The 19,603-nt window shown below is 37.0% G+C and overlaps 1 protein-coding gene across 2 annotated transcripts in view; it reads left to right on the plus strand.

Moving 5' to 3' along the window:
* The window catches only part of NET1 (neuroepithelial cell transforming 1), a 41,578-nt gene extending 25,259 nt beyond the window's left edge, over window positions 1–16,319 (plus strand). Inside the window, exons 1-9 of one of the 2 annotated variants that reach the window (XM_075208560.1) lie at window positions 7,754–8,019; window positions 10,672–10,779; window positions 11,071–11,238; window positions 11,624–11,783; window positions 11,874–11,950; window positions 12,252–12,509; window positions 13,363–13,533; window positions 14,111–14,297; window positions 14,612–16,319. In XM_075208560.1, coding sequence (XP_075064661.1) covers window positions 7,927–8,019; window positions 10,672–10,779; window positions 11,071–11,238; window positions 11,624–11,783; window positions 11,874–11,950; window positions 12,252–12,509; window positions 13,363–13,533; window positions 14,111–14,297; window positions 14,612–15,009 — 1,620 coding nt within the window. In that variant the 5' untranslated portion in view covers window positions 7,754–7,926 and the 3' untranslated portion in view covers window positions 15,010–16,319. Of the gene's footprint in view, window positions 1–7,753; window positions 8,020–10,671; window positions 10,780–11,070; window positions 11,239–11,623; window positions 11,784–11,873; window positions 11,951–12,251; window positions 12,510–13,362; window positions 13,534–14,110; window positions 14,298–14,611 lie in introns of those variants that run through there. The other variant, XM_075208559.1, reaches the window with a different exon arrangement.
* The last annotated feature ends 3,284 nt before the right edge of the window (window positions 16,320–19,603 follow it).

The following is a 19,603-nucleotide window of genomic DNA, read 5'->3' on the forward strand; positions in this document are numbered from 1 at the left end:
ATATTTCAATATTGTCTCTTAGAAAACACTCGGGCAGAACACAAAAGTAGTGACTCGATACCAAAAGATTCTTTCACTAAAACCAATTTATTAACCCAACCATGAAATTCCACCTTGATAAATTTCCTCTAGTATGAATCAAACACTCAGACACCAGTGACACAGGAAATATAGTACCTACATGTCAACAATCATATAATGAACAGCTTTTCTCAACATTGGAGATCTCCTTTCTCAAGCTGGCCGTGATGGATTCCGCATCTTTCAGTAGAGACAAATAATGTACGGTGGCCACATAGGGGGGTATTCATTTGGCGGCCTGGGCATTATTACGGTAATAGTGCGCATAATTACCGTTATTACGGTAGTTCTAACACCGGCTTTTTGGTTGCAGCTCACTGAGCTGCGAGCAGAAAGCCGGGTTAAAACTACCGTAGTTACGGTAATAGTTTTAGCGTGGCAGTACTTCCGGGGGGAATTGAATTCACCCCCCCCCCCCCCCATAGTATACTATCTTTATAAACATTCATTAACGCAACTAAAAACAATTATGCGCGTACATCAATATTAAGGATAGGAGTCTTAGCTGATACAGTCCTGGACATGGATACCTTTATGAAGCAGTACCAAAACTTCTGTCCCAGTTCTGTTTAAAACTCAAGATAGACACTCACTCTCGGCAGGATAATATACATATTTATTTATTTATTCATAAATTAATACCTTTTTGTATTGTCAAACGTCCAAGACCTGTACAGTCCTATGGTTATATATAATTTGTTCTGTACAATATATCCTACTTTAAGAGCAATTCTTTTCACTGGTGTCTGTACTTGCTTCACTTATGAGACATTCAGTGAGTGAGTTATTGAGTGTTTAAGACAGTATATAGCAATGAGGATGAGAGAATTCCTAGAGTTCAAGCATCAAATATCTGCTTATGAGCCTTGTGATCTTAGACAAATCCGTTTGCAACCTCTGTAAAGTAGGATCAAAAATTAGATGGTAGGAAAATTACTTGTAAAATTCTGTGTCTCACGGTACGTGAAATAGTATGCACTATATACAAAATGTGTGTATTTGTTCATAATGTTTGAATGTGAGCGTGCCAGGGACAATTATTTCACTATTGCATGCAATTATTGCAGTGAAAAATCTAGTCTTTCTATTATTATTATTAATTATTCATTTTTATTTATAAGGCGCCACAAGGTGTCCGTAGCGCCGTACAGGGACAAACAAATTACAATACAATGGGAGACAGCACAGTACAGTGCACAGTAACTCAATGAGCTCAATGCACAGCTAGAGAAGGCGGGGAAGGGGAAGGGAGGATCCGCAAACGACGGGGCCCAAGAAGGAGGGCGCGGAAGACAGGGAGACCGCCAGGGGAGAGGAGGGAGCGAGAGTGGACGTGGGGTGGAGGACCCTCGAGGAGGAGGGCTAAGTAGCTGGAGAGCAGAGTTAGAAGTGGTGGGAACAGGAGGAGAGATGGCCCTGCTCAGAGGAGCGTACAATCTAAGGGGAGGGGTGGACAGACAGAGAGACGCAGGGGAGAGAGGGAGAGTAGGGGGACGGAGGCAGAAGTTAAGGTAGGAAGTTAAGTGGGAGATAGAAAGGCTTTAACAAAAAGGTGAGTTTTTAGGGCTTGTTTGAAACTGGACAGATTAGGGGAAGTTCTGATGGAGGGAGGGAGCTTGTTCCAGTGGAGGGGAGCAGCGCGGGCGAAGTCTTGGATACGTGCATGGGAGGAGGTTATAAGAGGGGAAGAGAGGCAGAACGGAGAGGGCGGGATGGAGCATGAATAGAGAGGAGGGTGGAGATGTAGGGCGCAGTGGAGTTGACAAGGGCCTTGTAGGTGAGTGTGAGGAGCTTAAAGAGGATTCTGAAGGGGAATGGGAGCCAGTGAAGGGCTAGGTAGAGGGGGGAGACAGAAGAGGAGCGGCGAGAAAGGAAAATAAGCCTAGCAGCAGCGTTAAGACCTGATCGAAGGGGAGCGAGATGAGAGTGGGGGAGGCCAGTGAGGAGGAGGTTGCAGTAGTCCAGGCGGGAGATTATCAGAGAGTGGATAAGGCATTTGGTGGCATTTTGGAAGAGGAAGGGCCGGATGTGAGCGATGTTAGGCAGTTGGAAGCGGCAGGATTTAGCAAGAGAGAGGATGTGGGGGCCAAAGGGGAGAGAGGAGTCGAGGATGACACCAAGGCAGCGAAGTTGGGGGACAGGGGAGATAGAGGTGTTGTCGACAGTGATGGAGAGGTCAGAAGGGGATGAGGTATGAGAGGGAGGAAAACTATGAGCTCAGTTTTGGCAAGGTTAAGTTTGAGGAATCGAGAGGACATCCAGGAGGAGATGGCAGAGAGGCAGGCGGACACCCTAGAGAGGAGGGAGGGAGAGAGATGAGGAGAGGTATAGTTGAGTGTCGTCGGCGTAAAGGTGGTAGCTGAAGCCGAAGTAGCTGATGAGTTCACCCAGGGAGGAGGTGTATAGAGTGTATGTATATGTGTATATAATATATATATTAGTGTATATTTTCTATGCAGATTAACCTTAATATTCACCTTAGTGCTTCTCCAGAATAAAACCACTTGACAGTGGCCAGGTACATTTTTAAATAACTGGACTCTAGTGCTATTTAATAGCCTTAAATATTGTATGCAGAATTTATTTTGCAGTACCTCAGTGCTGCGGCTGATGAGGATAAGAGAGAAATCTCGGAGCTGCCATTTGCCTCCGTGTAGACCAATCTCCTTCTAATACTACCCCTTAGGATTGACCAAAATGATATAAATTCCTGTCTGCATTTAACTATATTCGCCCAGCATGTTATTTCATCTGTTTAGAGGCATTTCAAACTCTTGGCTGAAAGAAAGTGCCCTAACAGCGTTTAATGGTCTTGTATGTCAAACATATATAAGCTGGATCTGCAACATTGACATTTCAGTATGTAAGATGTACTTAAGACCTTTGTTTGAATCTATTTTTTTTCAAGGTTCGACAGCTATCTATTGGTCTTAATATGTAACCACAATGACCATATCTATAGCACAAATGGCAATAACCTGCCACTAGATGGCATAAATATACTATTAAATACAGGTTGCAAGTCCTTTTCAGTATTTATTAGCAAGGTATACCATCGCCTTTATTGCTTGCTATGAAGACCTTTTTTAATGCTTACATGGTTATAATTACCTCCTGATGACCAGAGGTATTTTTCCCCCCCTTAATGACCAGACCAAATTTCATAAACATTCAGGCTTTCTTTTGCTAGCAAATTGTAACAAGTTTTTGTTTTTTTTTGTATTATTAGTATCATTATTATTAGTATTACCAAGGGTAAAGTTTCCCATGATTGTTCCTCTAGTAACTTTAATGCTGACCACATACACAGGTCTAGTTATCATTATGCGGTGATAACTGATTTTCTATTGTTGCGATAAAAAATGTTTATCGCTGCAATTTACTAATAGATAATCGCCAGACTAGCCAGTCCAGGATGCATTTACAGGTTGAGAAAGCTGGCAAGCTTTTCTTTAAACAATAACCTAGATCAGTGTGAGTGCAGTGTGCTGGTGGTCTGCTATTACAGCATATATGGCTCAAAAAAAAAAAAAAGCCCTGATAATGATCCTACTGAAGCCAATAGATAATGGTCAAATATAAGTTAATGCACATTAAATTGCCAGTATCCCCTTCTTACCACACTAACAGGGCCTAATGACACCAGCAGTGATTCTATAGTTAATTTAATTTGGCTGCCTACATATGTAACCTGATTGGGCATGAATAATTCTGCCTACCACCTAGATCCATGTGTGGCCGCCTTAGGTAAATTTCGGGGGCTGCACTAATTACATTATGTGCTCATCTTTAGCAACATATTGAATAACACTAGAACATTTTTATGCTATATAGCTATGTTAAAGTGCACTGTATTTAAAACCCGTTATTTTGGTTCCAGATTTTGGAATCCCATGTTAGGCTGACCAACGTACACCAAAGATCTGATCTATCTCTGTGCTCCACTAAACATAAATTATGTCAGAATTTTCAAAACAATTATCGTTATGCATTTTTAATGGATGGATTATTTTTTTTTCTGCACATTGCTTTCCTAGGCAACTGTACCCCAAGCAATACAAGGTTTATGGACAGCATGTAGATAATCGTCTAACATTTGTTGGAAGGGAACTATAATCAGTGCTTGGTCACAAATTTCATATTTTGCAAAAAATAGTGATATATTGTGCTCACCAGAACCAGTAGATATAAAGCATCAAAAATGTCCTTGTGTTCTTTAAAATGTTGCAGAGGATAGATTTATTCTTGTTTATACCATATGGTGGCGCTTAGTCTTGATTTAATGGTTATGTTAAGGATGTAAACGTGTGTAATGTATAGATAGGTTGAGATATTAGGATAGAGATAGTGTTTAAAGGGACACTAATCTCAATTGTTTTTCTATCTTTGTGTGTTTCCTTTATCCCGTCCCCCCTACAGCTTTGCTATACACATTTTGAATAATGGAGTTAGTGTGGCTGTAATTTGTATGCAATAATTGAGATAACAGGACATACATTGTAGAGTATGTCGCATATTCTTAATGATCTTTCTGTTGTGAAGACTTTCCCAGATTTGAAAAACACAATTATTTCCCCTTGTAGTATTTTTATATACAAATGTCAAATACTTAACATACACTTGGTAGTCTGTGGTGTGCAGTCACTTAAAATTATGCTATTTGGTCTTGAAGGGATAATCCAGGACCACCAGATTCTGGCAAACCATACAATAAGTACAGATTTTAATTTTGTGGAGATCTGACAACACAATTTATATTCTCCTTAACAGTCCATATGCTGTTTTTTAAAAAATAAATAAATCTGCTGTCAGATTGTTTCCGGAGTAATTTATACTGATTATATTACAACATTATTACTTTAAAAGTGACTCAGCTCCATGTTTACCCTTTCCAGGTACTACCCATGTTTTGTAGCAACAATATCCAATACACAATGGAGATAAATCTAAGGGAAATCTCATGGATCTTAATTTTTACAGTGCATTTAATGTATAGTTTTTAAAACTTTAGCTTGTGTCTGTGACTGTTTTTAAACTTACAGTTGACTAGTACTACTTGGTAAAAGATAAAATGCCACAAACTTAATGTGAATCGACATGACCCAATCTTGACAAGGTGTGTATGTGGTGAGCTTCATGAAGCGGACCTTTTATGGGCTGCCCTCTACATACTGCTTGTTACTAGGGTCAGTGGAGAACACTGTATGACCTTGTGAAATGGGAACACAAACTGCACTTCTAAGTACTGGTAATAAAGTAAAGAGTTATCTCCTCTTCTGGAATAGAGTGTCTGTAGAAAGCAAAAAAAAAAAAAAGAATTACTACCCAAAGCTATAAATGGCGTTTCATGAGCTAAAATACAAAACCAATGCGTACTTGCCTTTCACTGCCCATTCTTCACATCTGCTGGGGCTACTGTTGGCTACAACAGCCCCACTTTGTATTCCACTTTCCCACAAGCTTACCAAAATGGGAAGTTCCTGGGGGAGTGGCATCACTGCATGGGAAAGCTTGACCATTCAGTCCTTGGCAGATTGAGTGTGTAAGATAAATACATTTTTATTTTTAATCTTCTTTAACTCTACTCAAAACGAACGTTTTTGTTTTGGGTGGGGTTATCCTTTTAAGCATGATACTACGTTTTATGCTGTGTGCAGCCATTTAAGTCCAATTACTATTCTGAATAAAGCAATCTTGTTCGTGGATAACTAAATCTTAATCCTCATTTATATAGCGCCAAAATATTCCGTAGCGCTTTACAATTGGGGACAAACACAGTAAACTAATAAACAAACTGGGTAAAACCGACAAAAAGGTGAGAAGGCCCTGCTTGCAAGGTTAAAATGATTTTGGCAACCAGGAACTCCCTTTATTTGAACTTTAGTTCTTCATGATCATTCCAAATTAATAATCTACACATGAACAGTGGATTCTAGTGAGGTTTCATGATCAATATTATGAAGTGAAAGCTCTCCTTCCGTCAACATTATTGCTAGTCCTAAATGGTAAAATTTGGAATGTAGTGCCATCTTTACATCTTTTGCAGAACATTGCTTTCCTTCTGAAAGAATGATTTAATATTAAACTGGAAAAGGTTTAAAACCTATATATAATGCCCTTTCTCTTTATACCAGCAGCCTAAATAAAGTTAAGATGACACTGTTTCTGTGCTTGGTGCTGATAATATACCTTGTGGTATACAGAGCAAACTCGAGCTGTATACCAATAAATTCCCAATGTAAAGGGTGGCAGAACTCCTTTTTGGTTATTTATAGCTTGGGGTTTTTGTCTATATGCTCTGAAAAAAGATATTCATGGTGATTATTCATTTATTTGAGAAGCTTTCATAGCTGTATTCTATACACAGACATAACTGTAAGTCTGAATATAGCAGAGTCGCTCAAAAATAAGAATGGTCTTAGAACAGAAGTTAGATAGCAAGGATACATGCATTTTCAAACACCTTCGACACTTAATATACTTACACTTTTTAAAGCTGCCTGTCACATTTCAGGTGGGTCTCCAATGCTGCCTGGCAGCATTGGGGTTGCAATACTTTCCTCACTAAATGACTGATCTTGTTTTATTTATTTTTTTCTTTCATATTCATAGGCAATAACTGATAGTTTTTGGCCTTTTATATGGTTAATAATCCTCTTAAAATGTCCATCCTTACTAGTGTAAGGATGTTGTTCATTTAAAAAATATTATTGGTGGACATAGTCCTGAACATAATAGTACATCATGTGTTCTAGTTATATATGACAAACTTTGAAAATATTTCTTGCCAATTTATGCTTGTAAAACATTGGGTACTTGTTAATTATCATCAGCTATTTATATAGAGCCACTAATTCTTCAGCGCTGTACAGAGAACTCGCTCACATCAGTCCCTGCCCCACTGGAGCTTACAGTCTAAATTCCCTAACACACACATACACACACACACACATCAATTTAGTAGCAGCTAATTAACCTACTATTATGTTTTTGACGGACCCCATACTTGAAACTGACAAGGTGCTCTGACCAGAACTCTGCCTGCCTGTCATTCTAGGAATTCCGATATCTGCTTCATGAGTTAGTGGAGGAGACAAGGCAGAATCCTGCACAACACATTCTGAGTCAAGTGTGACAACTGCATAAGTTAAAAGTACCAAACTTTTTTACGCAAAATTAATAATTCGCAGCCCAGAGCTGTGTTTGGAATCCGTTATATTCCCCTCATTTTTCTACAGAAAGATGAGGCATTTAAAGTATTGGACGGGTTTGTTTGTAAATTATAATTTTTGTTTTTGTATGTTTTCCTGAAATCTGCTACAAGACAAATGTAGGGTTCTTTGTCCTTCTGTGTGATTAGATTACAGGAAGGTCTTTTTTGCTTACAAATATGAATGCTTTAATATAGCTTGGATATTTTCCCCTTTTTTTTTAGAGGACCTATACTTTTTTTTTTTTTTTACTTAAACTACGCAAGAGCACAAGTTACTTTCTTTGTTTAGCTGTTAGTTTTTAGAGTTCACCAGCTCCAAACTAGAAGGCTTGTGTGTAACTTGATCTGCAGAATGCAGGTGTCCCAGCTGTCACACAAATGACATGGTATTTCATGGAAACACGCCCAGCAGGCAGCTGTATCTGCTCCTCCCACCTTAAAATGTACAGCAGTCTCTAGACTTTCCAAAGTTCACTCTATTTGCAGCAAGGGAAGTATGCAGTATGGGAAGGAGCTGTGAATGTTTCTTAGCAAACCGAAGACTCGTTTATGAAAAACGTAGCCAGCTCCACAAAGAGCTGGGCCTCTAAAGTGGATTTGTTGCATCTCCTGTGAAGGAAATATTATAAAGTATGGTTGCTCATGATGAAATTGGAGGTCTCTTACCTATCAAAAGGACTATTCAAGTGATAGCAGTTCAAAATCAAGCTTCAAGGGAATTTGAGGTATGCACTTATTTTTGGTTGTTGGTTATTCCCTGTGCCTGTAGCGAGTTACAGGGAATTCTGATTACTACAGCTTCTATATTGGTAAAGTTATAGTGACTGTGTACTGGTACATATATGAAAATTATGTGTTTGCTTTGGTTGCTTAGTGAATATCTGTAACAAGTAAAGTGATTATAACCTGCAATGTATACGAACTTAAACCTTCAGTCTCTGACTACTGATAGAAGTAGTCTGGGAAGCATTTTTTCTGACGTAATTTTGTTCTCTCATATTCAGAAATAATACTGTCATTTGAAAACCTCCCCGTAGCATTAAAACCTCTTTAACATTACTGCATCTGTATTCGAATCATGGTTTTTATATTGCTGGTTTGCTTTAAGAAGCAGTTATTATATTTAACTTGTGTGTTTTACAATTAAAGGAATTTGTTTTAGATATTCATTCTATATATTCTTTGTACTTCAGCTGCTAGTGGGTCTTATCTGTAGCATCCGTTTGTTTTCCAGTCCATTTCTTTATAAATAATCTTTTGAAAGGATTTTCTTCAATACATGCTTTGCAAGAGAGAACAAAGTGTGAGATTGTGCTAGGAAATGTGTAGGACTATGCTCTTTAGCGTATGATGAATAAAATATCTGTACGGCTCTTGCCTTGGGGTGTTGAAGATACTTATATTTTAGCCTGATCTTTACCTAAGACTGAACACTTATTATTTATTTTTTTTATTTATTTTTTTATATAAAATGAGTTGTGTATATAGGAGATTCAGAATTAGAGATAAAATATTGTTTTAAGATGAAAAGTATTTAAAAATACATTCATTCCTCACACTACTGGTACTGTATATGTACATAATTCATGAAGTGATTTGTAGACTTTTGTATGGCTTTACAAGAGAATAACAAGGAGTTTTCACAATTGCTATATACCTGTGCATTTTCCCATGTGGGCCATGGTAAAACTGAATTGCATGTACATAAGGGAAGATTAACATTATTTATTTGCAGATGATAGAACCCATATGTACATGTGGTGGTTGTTTTATTATTTTTTCATTTGGTTACTGTACTTCTGCTTTTGTGTTCAGTTGTTGTGGCTGCTAAAGACTCTTAAAGTACTGTTTCAGGCTAAACCTGTTCTTTCAGTATTTGTTGTGTTTTAAATAGTGTTGTGTTTTAAATAGTCGTCATGAATGATTTTGTACTAGTCAGATTTCATCTGTATTAAAACAAGAGTCTCCTTGTCCTTTCTCAACCAAATGTTAAAAATGTGGTTTTACAGTTTTGTCAGTGCCCTGTAATGTGAATCCGACACATGAGCCATAAAGGCATTCACACCTGTCTTTCATTACATAGACAACTATTGTCCTATATTTGACTTATTATTAAGGCGTTGGGTCAAGAGGAAAGTCTTCTATTGTCTTAATTAATACAAGGCTATAAAAAAAATCTCAATAGTTGGAAGATATTTCTTAGATAAAGTGATGGTTGATAGTAGATTGAGTAGTGTGATGTGTATGTTCATTTCAGTCAGCATTCCCCCTTACTGAAGACTGTTTTTAATTATGTGGCCTTACATCTGGACTTACAAATGGAATGTAACACATTTTAGTAAACTTTTAAACACTGCATATCCTAAATGGTTTGTTTCAATGAATATTTGACTTACCTATACTTGATATGAATGACTTCCTGAAGGTAAAGTTTGAAGCTTTCAGCAGGATATATACAATGGTGTAATCTGATTGCATTAGGAAAGATTTGTTTGTAGTTCTGCCCATGCCTAATGCATAGTGTTCTTTTGTTTAGATGTCAGGAAATTGGTTTATTACTGTGTGTTCTGTAGTTTTTCTTTTATAATGCTGAAATTGCTTTTCTGTTTCAAACTTTTTATCCTGACTGAATAGGTGAGCACTGAGCTGGTGACACTGCTTCCATAGATCTAGATTAGATAATTCATGCAATAAAATTGCAAATTTAAAGGTTTTTAATCAAGTTTATTTAAATTATATTTTGATACCCTGAATTGATTGTGTAAGGGTAAACCCGTCAAAATGGTGTTGAAGTTAATGTTGTACATATTAGTCTTGCTTTAACTTCCCAGTCCACATATATTTAAGTACCCTAAATTGTTTTGTAGAGTTCTGGGGAGCTACTGGATGATGTTTAAAGTCTTATTTTGTGATTGGGTTATGATTGAAGTGAACATTATCTCCACTTTCAAATGCAACAAAGGGGAACAAAAGGTTAAATCTGTAATATTTTGGAATTTTTCGGAAGGGGTTTTTTTTTTGTCCAGTCTTTTGGAATAAACACATATAGTACTTGAACGTCTCAATCCCAACTAATCATTCATGCGAACTCTTACTATATAATTGCTCTAGGTATGTTTCTACATGAAGAGTTTGCCCTTTGAACGTTTACTTGGATTACTTTTGTTTTTCTGTTTAATGCTGTTTGCGTGCAGACAGACTAAACTACGTAAGTCTGTATTGTCTGAATTCCATTACATGCTAGATAGCATTTCATATTTGCTTTGTGTTTTAAGAATTCCTGTGAGTTGATAGCATTCTCATAGCTGCAAGGCTTGAAAAATGAAAGGATTCTGGTTCACTGTAATAAATGCAACATGTGTTTTTTGCTTTTGTAGGAGCCAAGCAATAAGAGAGTACGGCCTTTAGCGCGTGTAACTTCCCTAGCAAACTTGATATCACCTGTGCGAAATGGCGCAGTTCGGCGCTTTGGACAAACCATCCAGGTAATTTAAAGTGCAAAAACACATGCAAAAGGTTAATAATGTTACAATTTCCTTTATGTAATTATAATTTTTGAATTTAGTTTTGACAAGATTTTGCTTACTGTTTGCTTCCTGTTCAGTTATGACGTTTACACGCATATTGCAAAAAAAACAACTTTCTCCGTTATTTGGGTGACTTCCCTTTCTATGGAACATAAATTTAATGTGACTTAAATAATATTTTGAGAGCATAATATGGCCTTCATAAATATTTCACAAATACTGATTGTCTTGTGTGTTTCATCTTTTCAGTCATTCACAATGCGAGCTGAAAATAAGTCTCCAAGTAATACACACAAAACTTGTAGCAAGATGGCTGCACCTACTCCTCCAAAAAGAAGAAACAGTGTCCTGTGGTCTGAGATGCTAGATGTCAATATGAAGGGAACGTTAAGCACCAAGGAAATTAAGCGACAAGAGGTACAATTTACAGTTTACCAAATTCATATTGTGCACAATGATGCAACCGAAACAAAAAATAACACGATTTCATAGCATATGAAAATCATTCAAATCAGTTGGTTTGTTTTAGACTGTACATATTGCAATAATGCTTACTGTTGTGAAATGTGATTTCTGTATGGTATAAACAAAGCGACAAGTGGCTTGATAATATAAGTATTCGTTCTAGAGTTTGAAGGGAGATAGATACAACTTTAGCACATCATTTAATTACCTGTATAGTTAGGACTACTAAATAAACTTCATGCATTTTTATGCAATCCACTTTTAGATTTGCCTTTTATTTGTTTTAATTTTTTGTACTTTACATCTTATTCACCCATGTGTATTGTTTGACTTAAAGGCTATATTTGAAATGACCAGAGGAGAACAAGACCTTATTGAAGATCTCAAGTTGGCAAGGAAAGCCTATCATGATCCAATGCTGAAGCTGTCTATTATGTCTGAGGAAGAGCTTGCACAAATATTTGGAGACCTAGATGCCTATATTCCTGTGCATGAAGGTACAATTCTAGACTAGAATTTATCTCATCAATGGCAGTATATGATGTGTTTTGGCTGTATATTAATAAGTTGGTTTTCATATTTTTCAGAATTTCTGACAAAACTTAGAGAAGCAACAATGGCAGATGGGACAGTTGGTCAAATTGGTCACATTCTTGTTAACTGGGTAAGTTTGTCAAGTTGTTACTTTTCGCCAAAGTTACTTTTCGAGCTTTAGCTTTGTCATTGCAGTTACATGTTTAAATAACTACATTTATAGGGAAAATAAAGTTGTTCCTTATATTGGCTAATCTATTCCTTGTTGGTGGATGGTTTTTTTTTTTTGGTTTTTTTTTTGTTTTTGTTTTTTTAACGTGCGTTTGTGCTGCCTGGACAGTCAGGGATATTTTGAGTAGTTCTTTATGTAGCTTTTATGTGGTCTTTTCTTTTTTACTGACCAAAATCAAATATCTGCTTTCTTTGCACAGTTACCACGACTCAATGCCTATAAAGGTTATTGCAGTAACCAGTTGGCGGCAAAGGCTCTTCTAGATCAGAAAAAATTAGACCGCAGGGTTCAGGATTTTCTGCAGCGTTGCCTTGAGTCCCCTTTCAGTCGCAAGTTGGACCTGTGGAGTTTTCTTGACATTCCCAGAAGCCGCCTAGTCAAATATCCACTGTTGCTGAAAGAAATTCTTCGACACACTCCTAAAGATCATCCAGACATCAAGAGCTTGGAGGAAGCTGTAAGTCATCATATTGGCAAACAGTCATGGAAAATGTATTTCAGAGTTTTTATATCACGCGTACATATTACTCGGCTCTTTACATACAATGTTTAAGCATTTACTTCCACAGTGGAGTTAACTAATGCAACAAACACACTATGGTTCATTTTTGTCAGAAGCCAATTAGCTTACCATTTTGTGTTGGGTGGGGGGAATAACCCATTGTAAACACAGGGAGAACATTCAAACTCCACACAGTTAGCCCCCTGGTCTGAATTGAACCCATGACCCCTGCACTGTGTGGCAGCAATGCTGCCCACACTGGCACAGTGGTTAGCATTGCTACCTCACAGCACTGGAGTTATGGGTTCGAACAATTTCTTTGCATAGTTATAACAGGATTTTTTCCATTCATGCATATATTTTATCTGCTGTATTTATTTGTTTGATTGTTGATTTGAAACAGCAAGCCATCTACATTGGCAACTGTTCCTGGTGATGTTAGAACCTTAAAGACGCAATGCTACTGCCACATGCCTGGTGCAGCTGTTTTACCCGGTGTATCATGGGTAGTCTCTTGGCCCTGGCTGAAAACCAGGTCTGTGAGACTTGATGGAAGGCAAGTAAGTGGGAGGTCCAGTGAGAAGCTGGACTCGCAGACCCTGTGGCTTCTCATTGGTCTTCCCACTCACACTTCTGTTCTGCAGCCATCTTAAAATAAAAAATTAAAAATGTGGAAAAACAGTTTTAAAGTGATATTCATTTTTACCTTTACAAAATTGTTTTGTGTAATTAGTGTTTTTGAACACTTCATATTTGATGCCTTTTTAAGGTTGTGTTAATGAATTTCCTTTTCTATCTTTTTCTGCAGCTGTGTTTAATCCAAGGCGTTCTTGCAGACATTAACTTGAAAAAGGGAGAGTCTGAATGCCAGTATTATATTGATAAGATGGAGTATCTTGATGATAAACAAAGAGACCTGAGGATAGAATCGAGCAAGTCATTGTTGTGTCATGGGGAGTTAAAGAATAAAAATGGCCATGTAAGTGTCTATTAGACTGCTACAAATGTTAAAAATGGTTTACTAAAGTAGTATGTTGGAGTGTGTATTGATTACAGATGCTTCTTAAGTCTGTGGTATATGACTTTACAGGATTCTTGGGTTGTACTGCTTGAAGATCTGTAAACAATGAAAGATAAACAATGATATCACACATTCAAATTTGTTTGATCAGTGTATATGTGCTACATTTCCTGCCCTTGTGTCCTGTTACACAGAGTGCAATTTATGGCTTGCTCGCATAAAATCTGTTCATAAGCATTTATTATAATTCATGTTTTGCAAAATGTTCATGTATCTTAAAACATGGTTTGTGATGGAAAGCTTTATACTGAAGGATAATGTCCTCATCCGTGTTTAGCTGTAGGCTAGTAGCAAAGTATGGCAGCCAAACTGTATAAAGCTGCATTCATTAAGCAACCTTCAATTTGAAAGCTATGTATTGCAATGTATAAAAGATCTGCAATTTATACATTGCCTGTTTATACAAGATGATGCAAACAAGTCAGCTATAATAGAAGAGTGGTATTCTTATCACACGTTTGTTCTTTATCCACAGAAGCTGTACCTGTTCCTTTTTCAAGATATTTTGGTTTTAACCCGGCCAGTTACACGGAACGAGCGTCACTATTACCAGGTTTACAGACAACCAATCCCTGTCCAGGAGCTGGTGTTGGAAGACCTTCAAGATGGTGACGTGAGGATGGGGGGTTCCTTTAGAGGCGCGTTCAGTAATTCAGACAAAGGTATGTTAATTTACATGCGAGTGCTTCATGAATTTATAGTGGTTAAACAATACCTTGTGCTGGACAAGACTGACTTCTGTGGCAGCTTGCCACATAATGTTGTTCAAATGTTTCTGTTGGCAGGGAGGCTTTTATCAATGCAAGCAATAAGGCATGTCTATTTTGTGCACATGCTTAGAATTATTCTGTTGCATTAAAATGTGTATTTCTGCATGGATCTGTTAACATAACAAAATAAATTAGTGGGCAGCGTACTTCGCACTCCCAATTTTATCTTATTTAACCTGTTTTTATTTTATTTTTCTACACTTTAGCTAAAAATATCTTCAGAGTTCGCTTCCAAGATGCCTGCCTAGGCCAGAGTCACACACTTCAAGCCAATGATGTGTTTCACAAGCAACAATGGCTGAACTGCATTAAAACAGCCATTGCTCCATATCAACATGCATCACCAACTGAATTAAAGGAACTACCTGACCTCAGTGAGGAATGTGAAGAAAATCACCCTCCAGTCCTGAACACCAAAGCACAGAGAAGATTGTCCACGATATCTGGCATTGTAGAAATGGACCTTGAAGAAAATTTACTGAGTCCTGTTGCGGACTCAGCAGAGGATCCTAAGGCTGGGAAAACTCAAAGAGCACAGACTGGCAGTCGGAAAATACGAGAGAGGACACAGCAAAGCACTAAACGAAAAGAAACTTTGGTTTAAGTTGTTGTTGCCTTCTGGCTGGACTTGTTATTTATACATATGTACATTTTTATCTTTTAATGTGAGCATACTGGGATTATTTCACTGATCCTACTGTATTTGTTACCCCCATTCCCTTTCAGTGGCAGCTACTGGTATTCAGTTAACACTGTTAAAAGTAGAGTCTTGTTTTTCTTGGCTTGAATTATCTGATCAAAAAAAACACATATGGCAAAGCTTTATTTAAAATACATTTTGAAATGATTAGTTGGGCATAAACCCTTACTATTCATATATGGCAGCACATTTGTTGGACAATGTGAGCAATAATGTCAATTCCAAGTCAACGCCTATCTAGTAAGTACAACTATGTTTGTTTACCTTACCGTTCCCACAGCTGTACGTTCTTAAAACACTTTAACCTGAGCCAGTCATTTATGCCTAATCTTTGGTACTGTTACATCTGAAATTTTAGCAAGCCTATAAACGGACTCTAGGTTTTAACAGGTTTTCCATGTTACCTACTGGAATTGTCCTTTTTTTGTTTACTGTACATTCCTTCATTTCTGTGTTTGTGAGAAGTATTTAATTTTTTATGTAGTATAGAGGGGTTTTGTTTGTATTTTTAAACTGGTTTTATTGTATTTTTGAAGATTCTAAAGACTTTTTTGATTTTCCTTAAATGCATTTTCAAACATATTTCAGGGCTGTTGAATTCATAAATGCTGTTAAGGTTACTCCCTTTCCCCTTTCAAGGTTTCCCTTGGGGATATTTGTGATAGAATTTTGTGAGAAAAGTAGACACTAGTGAAGGATTTAAGTGATGTAGACTCTGCTGAGTAATGACTACTGTGTTTTGGAAAGAGATATTAGACTTTATGGGCTATGTGCATAGCAAATGTATGAACTAGGTGGTTTTTCTGTATGTTGTAGAAGGTCAGAAGGTATGTTTTTTTTGAAGAGAGAAGCAGAAATGGACTAGCATAGTTGAATATGAAATGGTGTTTTTTTTTTTTTTTGTTTTTTTTTTAACCAAATTGTATATTAGATGGTTTGGAAGGAAGTAATTCAATGTAATGTCAAATTATGGTAGATAAGAAGAGGTTTTTTATTTTTATCCTCATAGTTTTGAGTCGATCAGTGTTGTAAAGACATTCACTGCCCGTATTTACTGTACTGTAATCGTCATATACTGTAAATACTATTTTGTATCTTGGGTATGGTAATGCATTGTTGGGAATTCAATGTCTGTACATAAATGAAATGCATGGATTTATGTAAATGTGTACAGCAATAAGTCTTCAAATACAATAAAAAAAAAAAATCCCTCATATCTTCAAGGAGTGAAGTGTGTACATACGTCTTTTAACAGTAGTTTCTCAAAAAAGTAGCTCATGTCGAAGAGGCACTGAAAGTGACCTTTCCTTCTACGTACAGCATATTTAACTTGCAGTCTTCTACATTAAACCTGTTTGTGTCAATAGATTCAGGAGCATGTATTTGATATCATTACAATGCATTTTTTTATTTTTTTATTACGATCACCTTAATTGTAGGAACCGTACATTAAGAATATTTTGTTTATATGAGAATACATTGGCGCAACCTTTAGGTTTCAGTGTTTCACTAAGATGTGTGACAGCGCCATATCCATTCATTTAAATGGACTCCTTTTGTTGAGCGAGTCAACGTCTTTATGGCTTACATATTCAAACGATTTTTTTGTCGCGTGCATTCATTTTTTCATATAGATAATTGGAATGAGATGCTAAATTTGTGATTACATTTTAATAAAATTCACAATGTTGTAGTTTATAGCTGTTTGTTTCCCCATCACATTATATATGTTTACTTGTACACTTGGAGGAATTGGCTTATGGTAACTAATCATTGTATCCTTCTGAACTACTCTTTGTTTGGCTTGTGTACATGACATCTGGTATGCTTTCATGATAAAATCACATAAAAATTGTATTACAGATTGCATTTAATCTTGCAATTAAAGTATTTCATTATAACAGTGGGCCTCATTTGCAATGTGCATAATCCTTTGACACTGATTTGTGTAGATGCATCTAGATTTCCCTGAAAGTGCATGAGCTTCAGGAGCAAGATGGCATTTGCGATGCAGGTTTGCATCAGCTGATTTTAGGCACTTTTTCCAATAAGGATAACAAAAAAAAACACGAGTGTAGACAAGTCTGTATGTTCCATCAACCTCATGATTACTATAGAACCATCACTGTCATTTGTGGATTAAAGATGTAGTAGGAGCTTGGACTTTGATTTGACATTTACATGTTTACACTGAGCACCTCTTCAAATTTTCCTGCAAATGTAAGTGCATGTCTAGATTGCTGGAAGAAGCCTGAGAATGGTGTACCTTCAATTTGGAAAACCAAGCCATGTGCTTTGCAAAGCGGGTTCAGTGGGTATAAAGTTGTCCACAAATGTGTGGATATGAAATAAATGCCAAGAACAATCTAATCAATTTTCATCTTGGCTGGGGAAAAAAAAACCTGTTTGGCCATTGCCTTTAATATTATTAGTGCCTCACCCTGAAGAGTGGTCACTACATAATGTATATCCAACTGCCAAAGAACTGAATATTCTCAATATTGCTTTCCATATGTGTTGCCAAATGGGACACTTTATCTGTTCAATGACTAAGCAAAATAATGGGATCTGAATGAATTGCTAGCACAGGAGCAATTAAAAGGCTTGTGGACACGTTCCTGGAAAGAATGTAAAAAGTAGTGAATACCTACTACTTTCCTTAATCATCTTCAAAGTATTTGTCATGCTGGACTGTTAGGCCTCACCAGTGATTGTTGTTTTCAGGGGAGAGGGTTTCAAAAGAAAAAGCATGGAAGGGTAAGGAAGAAAACAGGGTCATAACCTCTTCATCCACATACTTTTTCTGCTCACTTTGATGTAAATAATGATCTTGTCGATCTCTCCATGTATTGAAGATATCGAGGTTATATGCACTTGTAATGTTTTTAATAAAGTAAAACCTCTTGGGTACAATGGAATTAGGAAAGGGAGTGTTTGAGAGAGAGAAGTCGAGCTCCCACAACTGCCAAAAGCAAAGAATCTATTGAAAACCATAAAACCAAAAACGAAGATGGTCCTAAGTGCTCCATCCATAGTGCCCAAATTAGGGCAAATTTCTGATCATGCAAGTGATATGTTCTGTTTTGTATAAATGTCTATTCTTGTTATTAATGGAGGGATCTAGATTTTTTTTTTCCAGCAAAATGCACTAAATGGTTGTCAAACTTGCCAGTCTCGGAGTATGTTAGAGGACTCCAGGAATGGCACAAGGAAGTATTGAATAAGAAAGTGAGTCCTAGATGTGAACAATGGTTATCCTATTAAGTGCATAAAGATGTTTTGGACAATTCCACCATATGTGTGGGACAGACTTCCCTTCTGCTGATATCCCTATCCTGTCTTCAAGGAATCGGAGAGGACCAAGATCAGCCAAAAATTTCACATCACACATGCAATACAGGAAGCAAACACATGGATCTAAACCAGGAGGAAAAGAAAGATTGTTCCACAATGGAAAGTTCTAAAAACCACTGGACAACAGGTCTCTAGACTGTGAACACTAGCAAACATTAAATGTGCTTTTAGCATTTTCATGTGCAGATATTATGAAAACCTAAGTGTAAAATCACTTTGCTGTTTTGGAAAGGTGGATTGATGCCAAAGCAAGAACAGCATTTCGTGGTGGTGTTTTGAAGAGCCAAAATTTTCACACATTTTGTTTTTGGACAATTTGGGTAGATTATTTTTTTTTTTTGCAGTTCCAGGATGTATAAGCAAACTAATGGTATTTTGTTCTGGGGGAAAAAAAGGCAATTTTTTTGTCTGTACTGCACAAATAAATTACTGATATTGTGACCAACCCAAAAAGTGGCAAATAGGCTTAGCAGTGAAGCAGTTAAATAATGAGTGGTCGTTGGCATCATATTGTCTATTCTGATGTACTGCTACATTTTTTTTTTTTTTTTGTTGAAAGAGGTTATTGAAGGATCACCAGAGTCAGTGGATAGATGGAGTTATTGGGTCACTAGTAGGAAGTGTTTTGGAGAGAAGGGAACATCCATTTCTATGAATAAATGAATAAGGTCTCTAACTGCGGACCAGAATGTCAACAATTTTGGGCACTCCTAAATATTTTTGGTTGTGAGTCGGTCACTGAAAATGTCAATCAGCAGACAGATTGATGTCTAATGCCACAGTTTTATCTGCATTTATTTTAAGATTAAATACCTCACTATATAGATGGATTTCTTGGAGATGGTTTGGCAGTGAGACATAAGGTTGGACTAAGATAATCGGGAAGCCATCTGCATGTAATACCACCTTATACTCTCGGGAAACCCTTATTCCGGAAACATCTGCATTAGATCTCGCTCTGGATGCAAATGGCTCCGTCATTAATGAAAATAATTGGAGTAGAGCAGACAGTCCTGCTCAATGCTGTTATTAATGGCAAACAAAGGAGGTCAAAACTCGTTCGTGAGCACTTGAGCCATTTGTTTATTAAAATGCTTTTTATATTTCTGTCATTGTCTTGCTAAGAACATCTGACAATCATATT

The sequence above is a fragment of the Mixophyes fleayi genome, chromosome 4, assembly GCF_038048845.1.
Source record: "Mixophyes fleayi isolate aMixFle1 chromosome 4, aMixFle1.hap1, whole genome shotgun sequence".
Lineage (NCBI taxonomy): Eukaryota > Metazoa > Chordata > Amphibia > Anura > Limnodynastidae > Mixophyes > Mixophyes fleayi.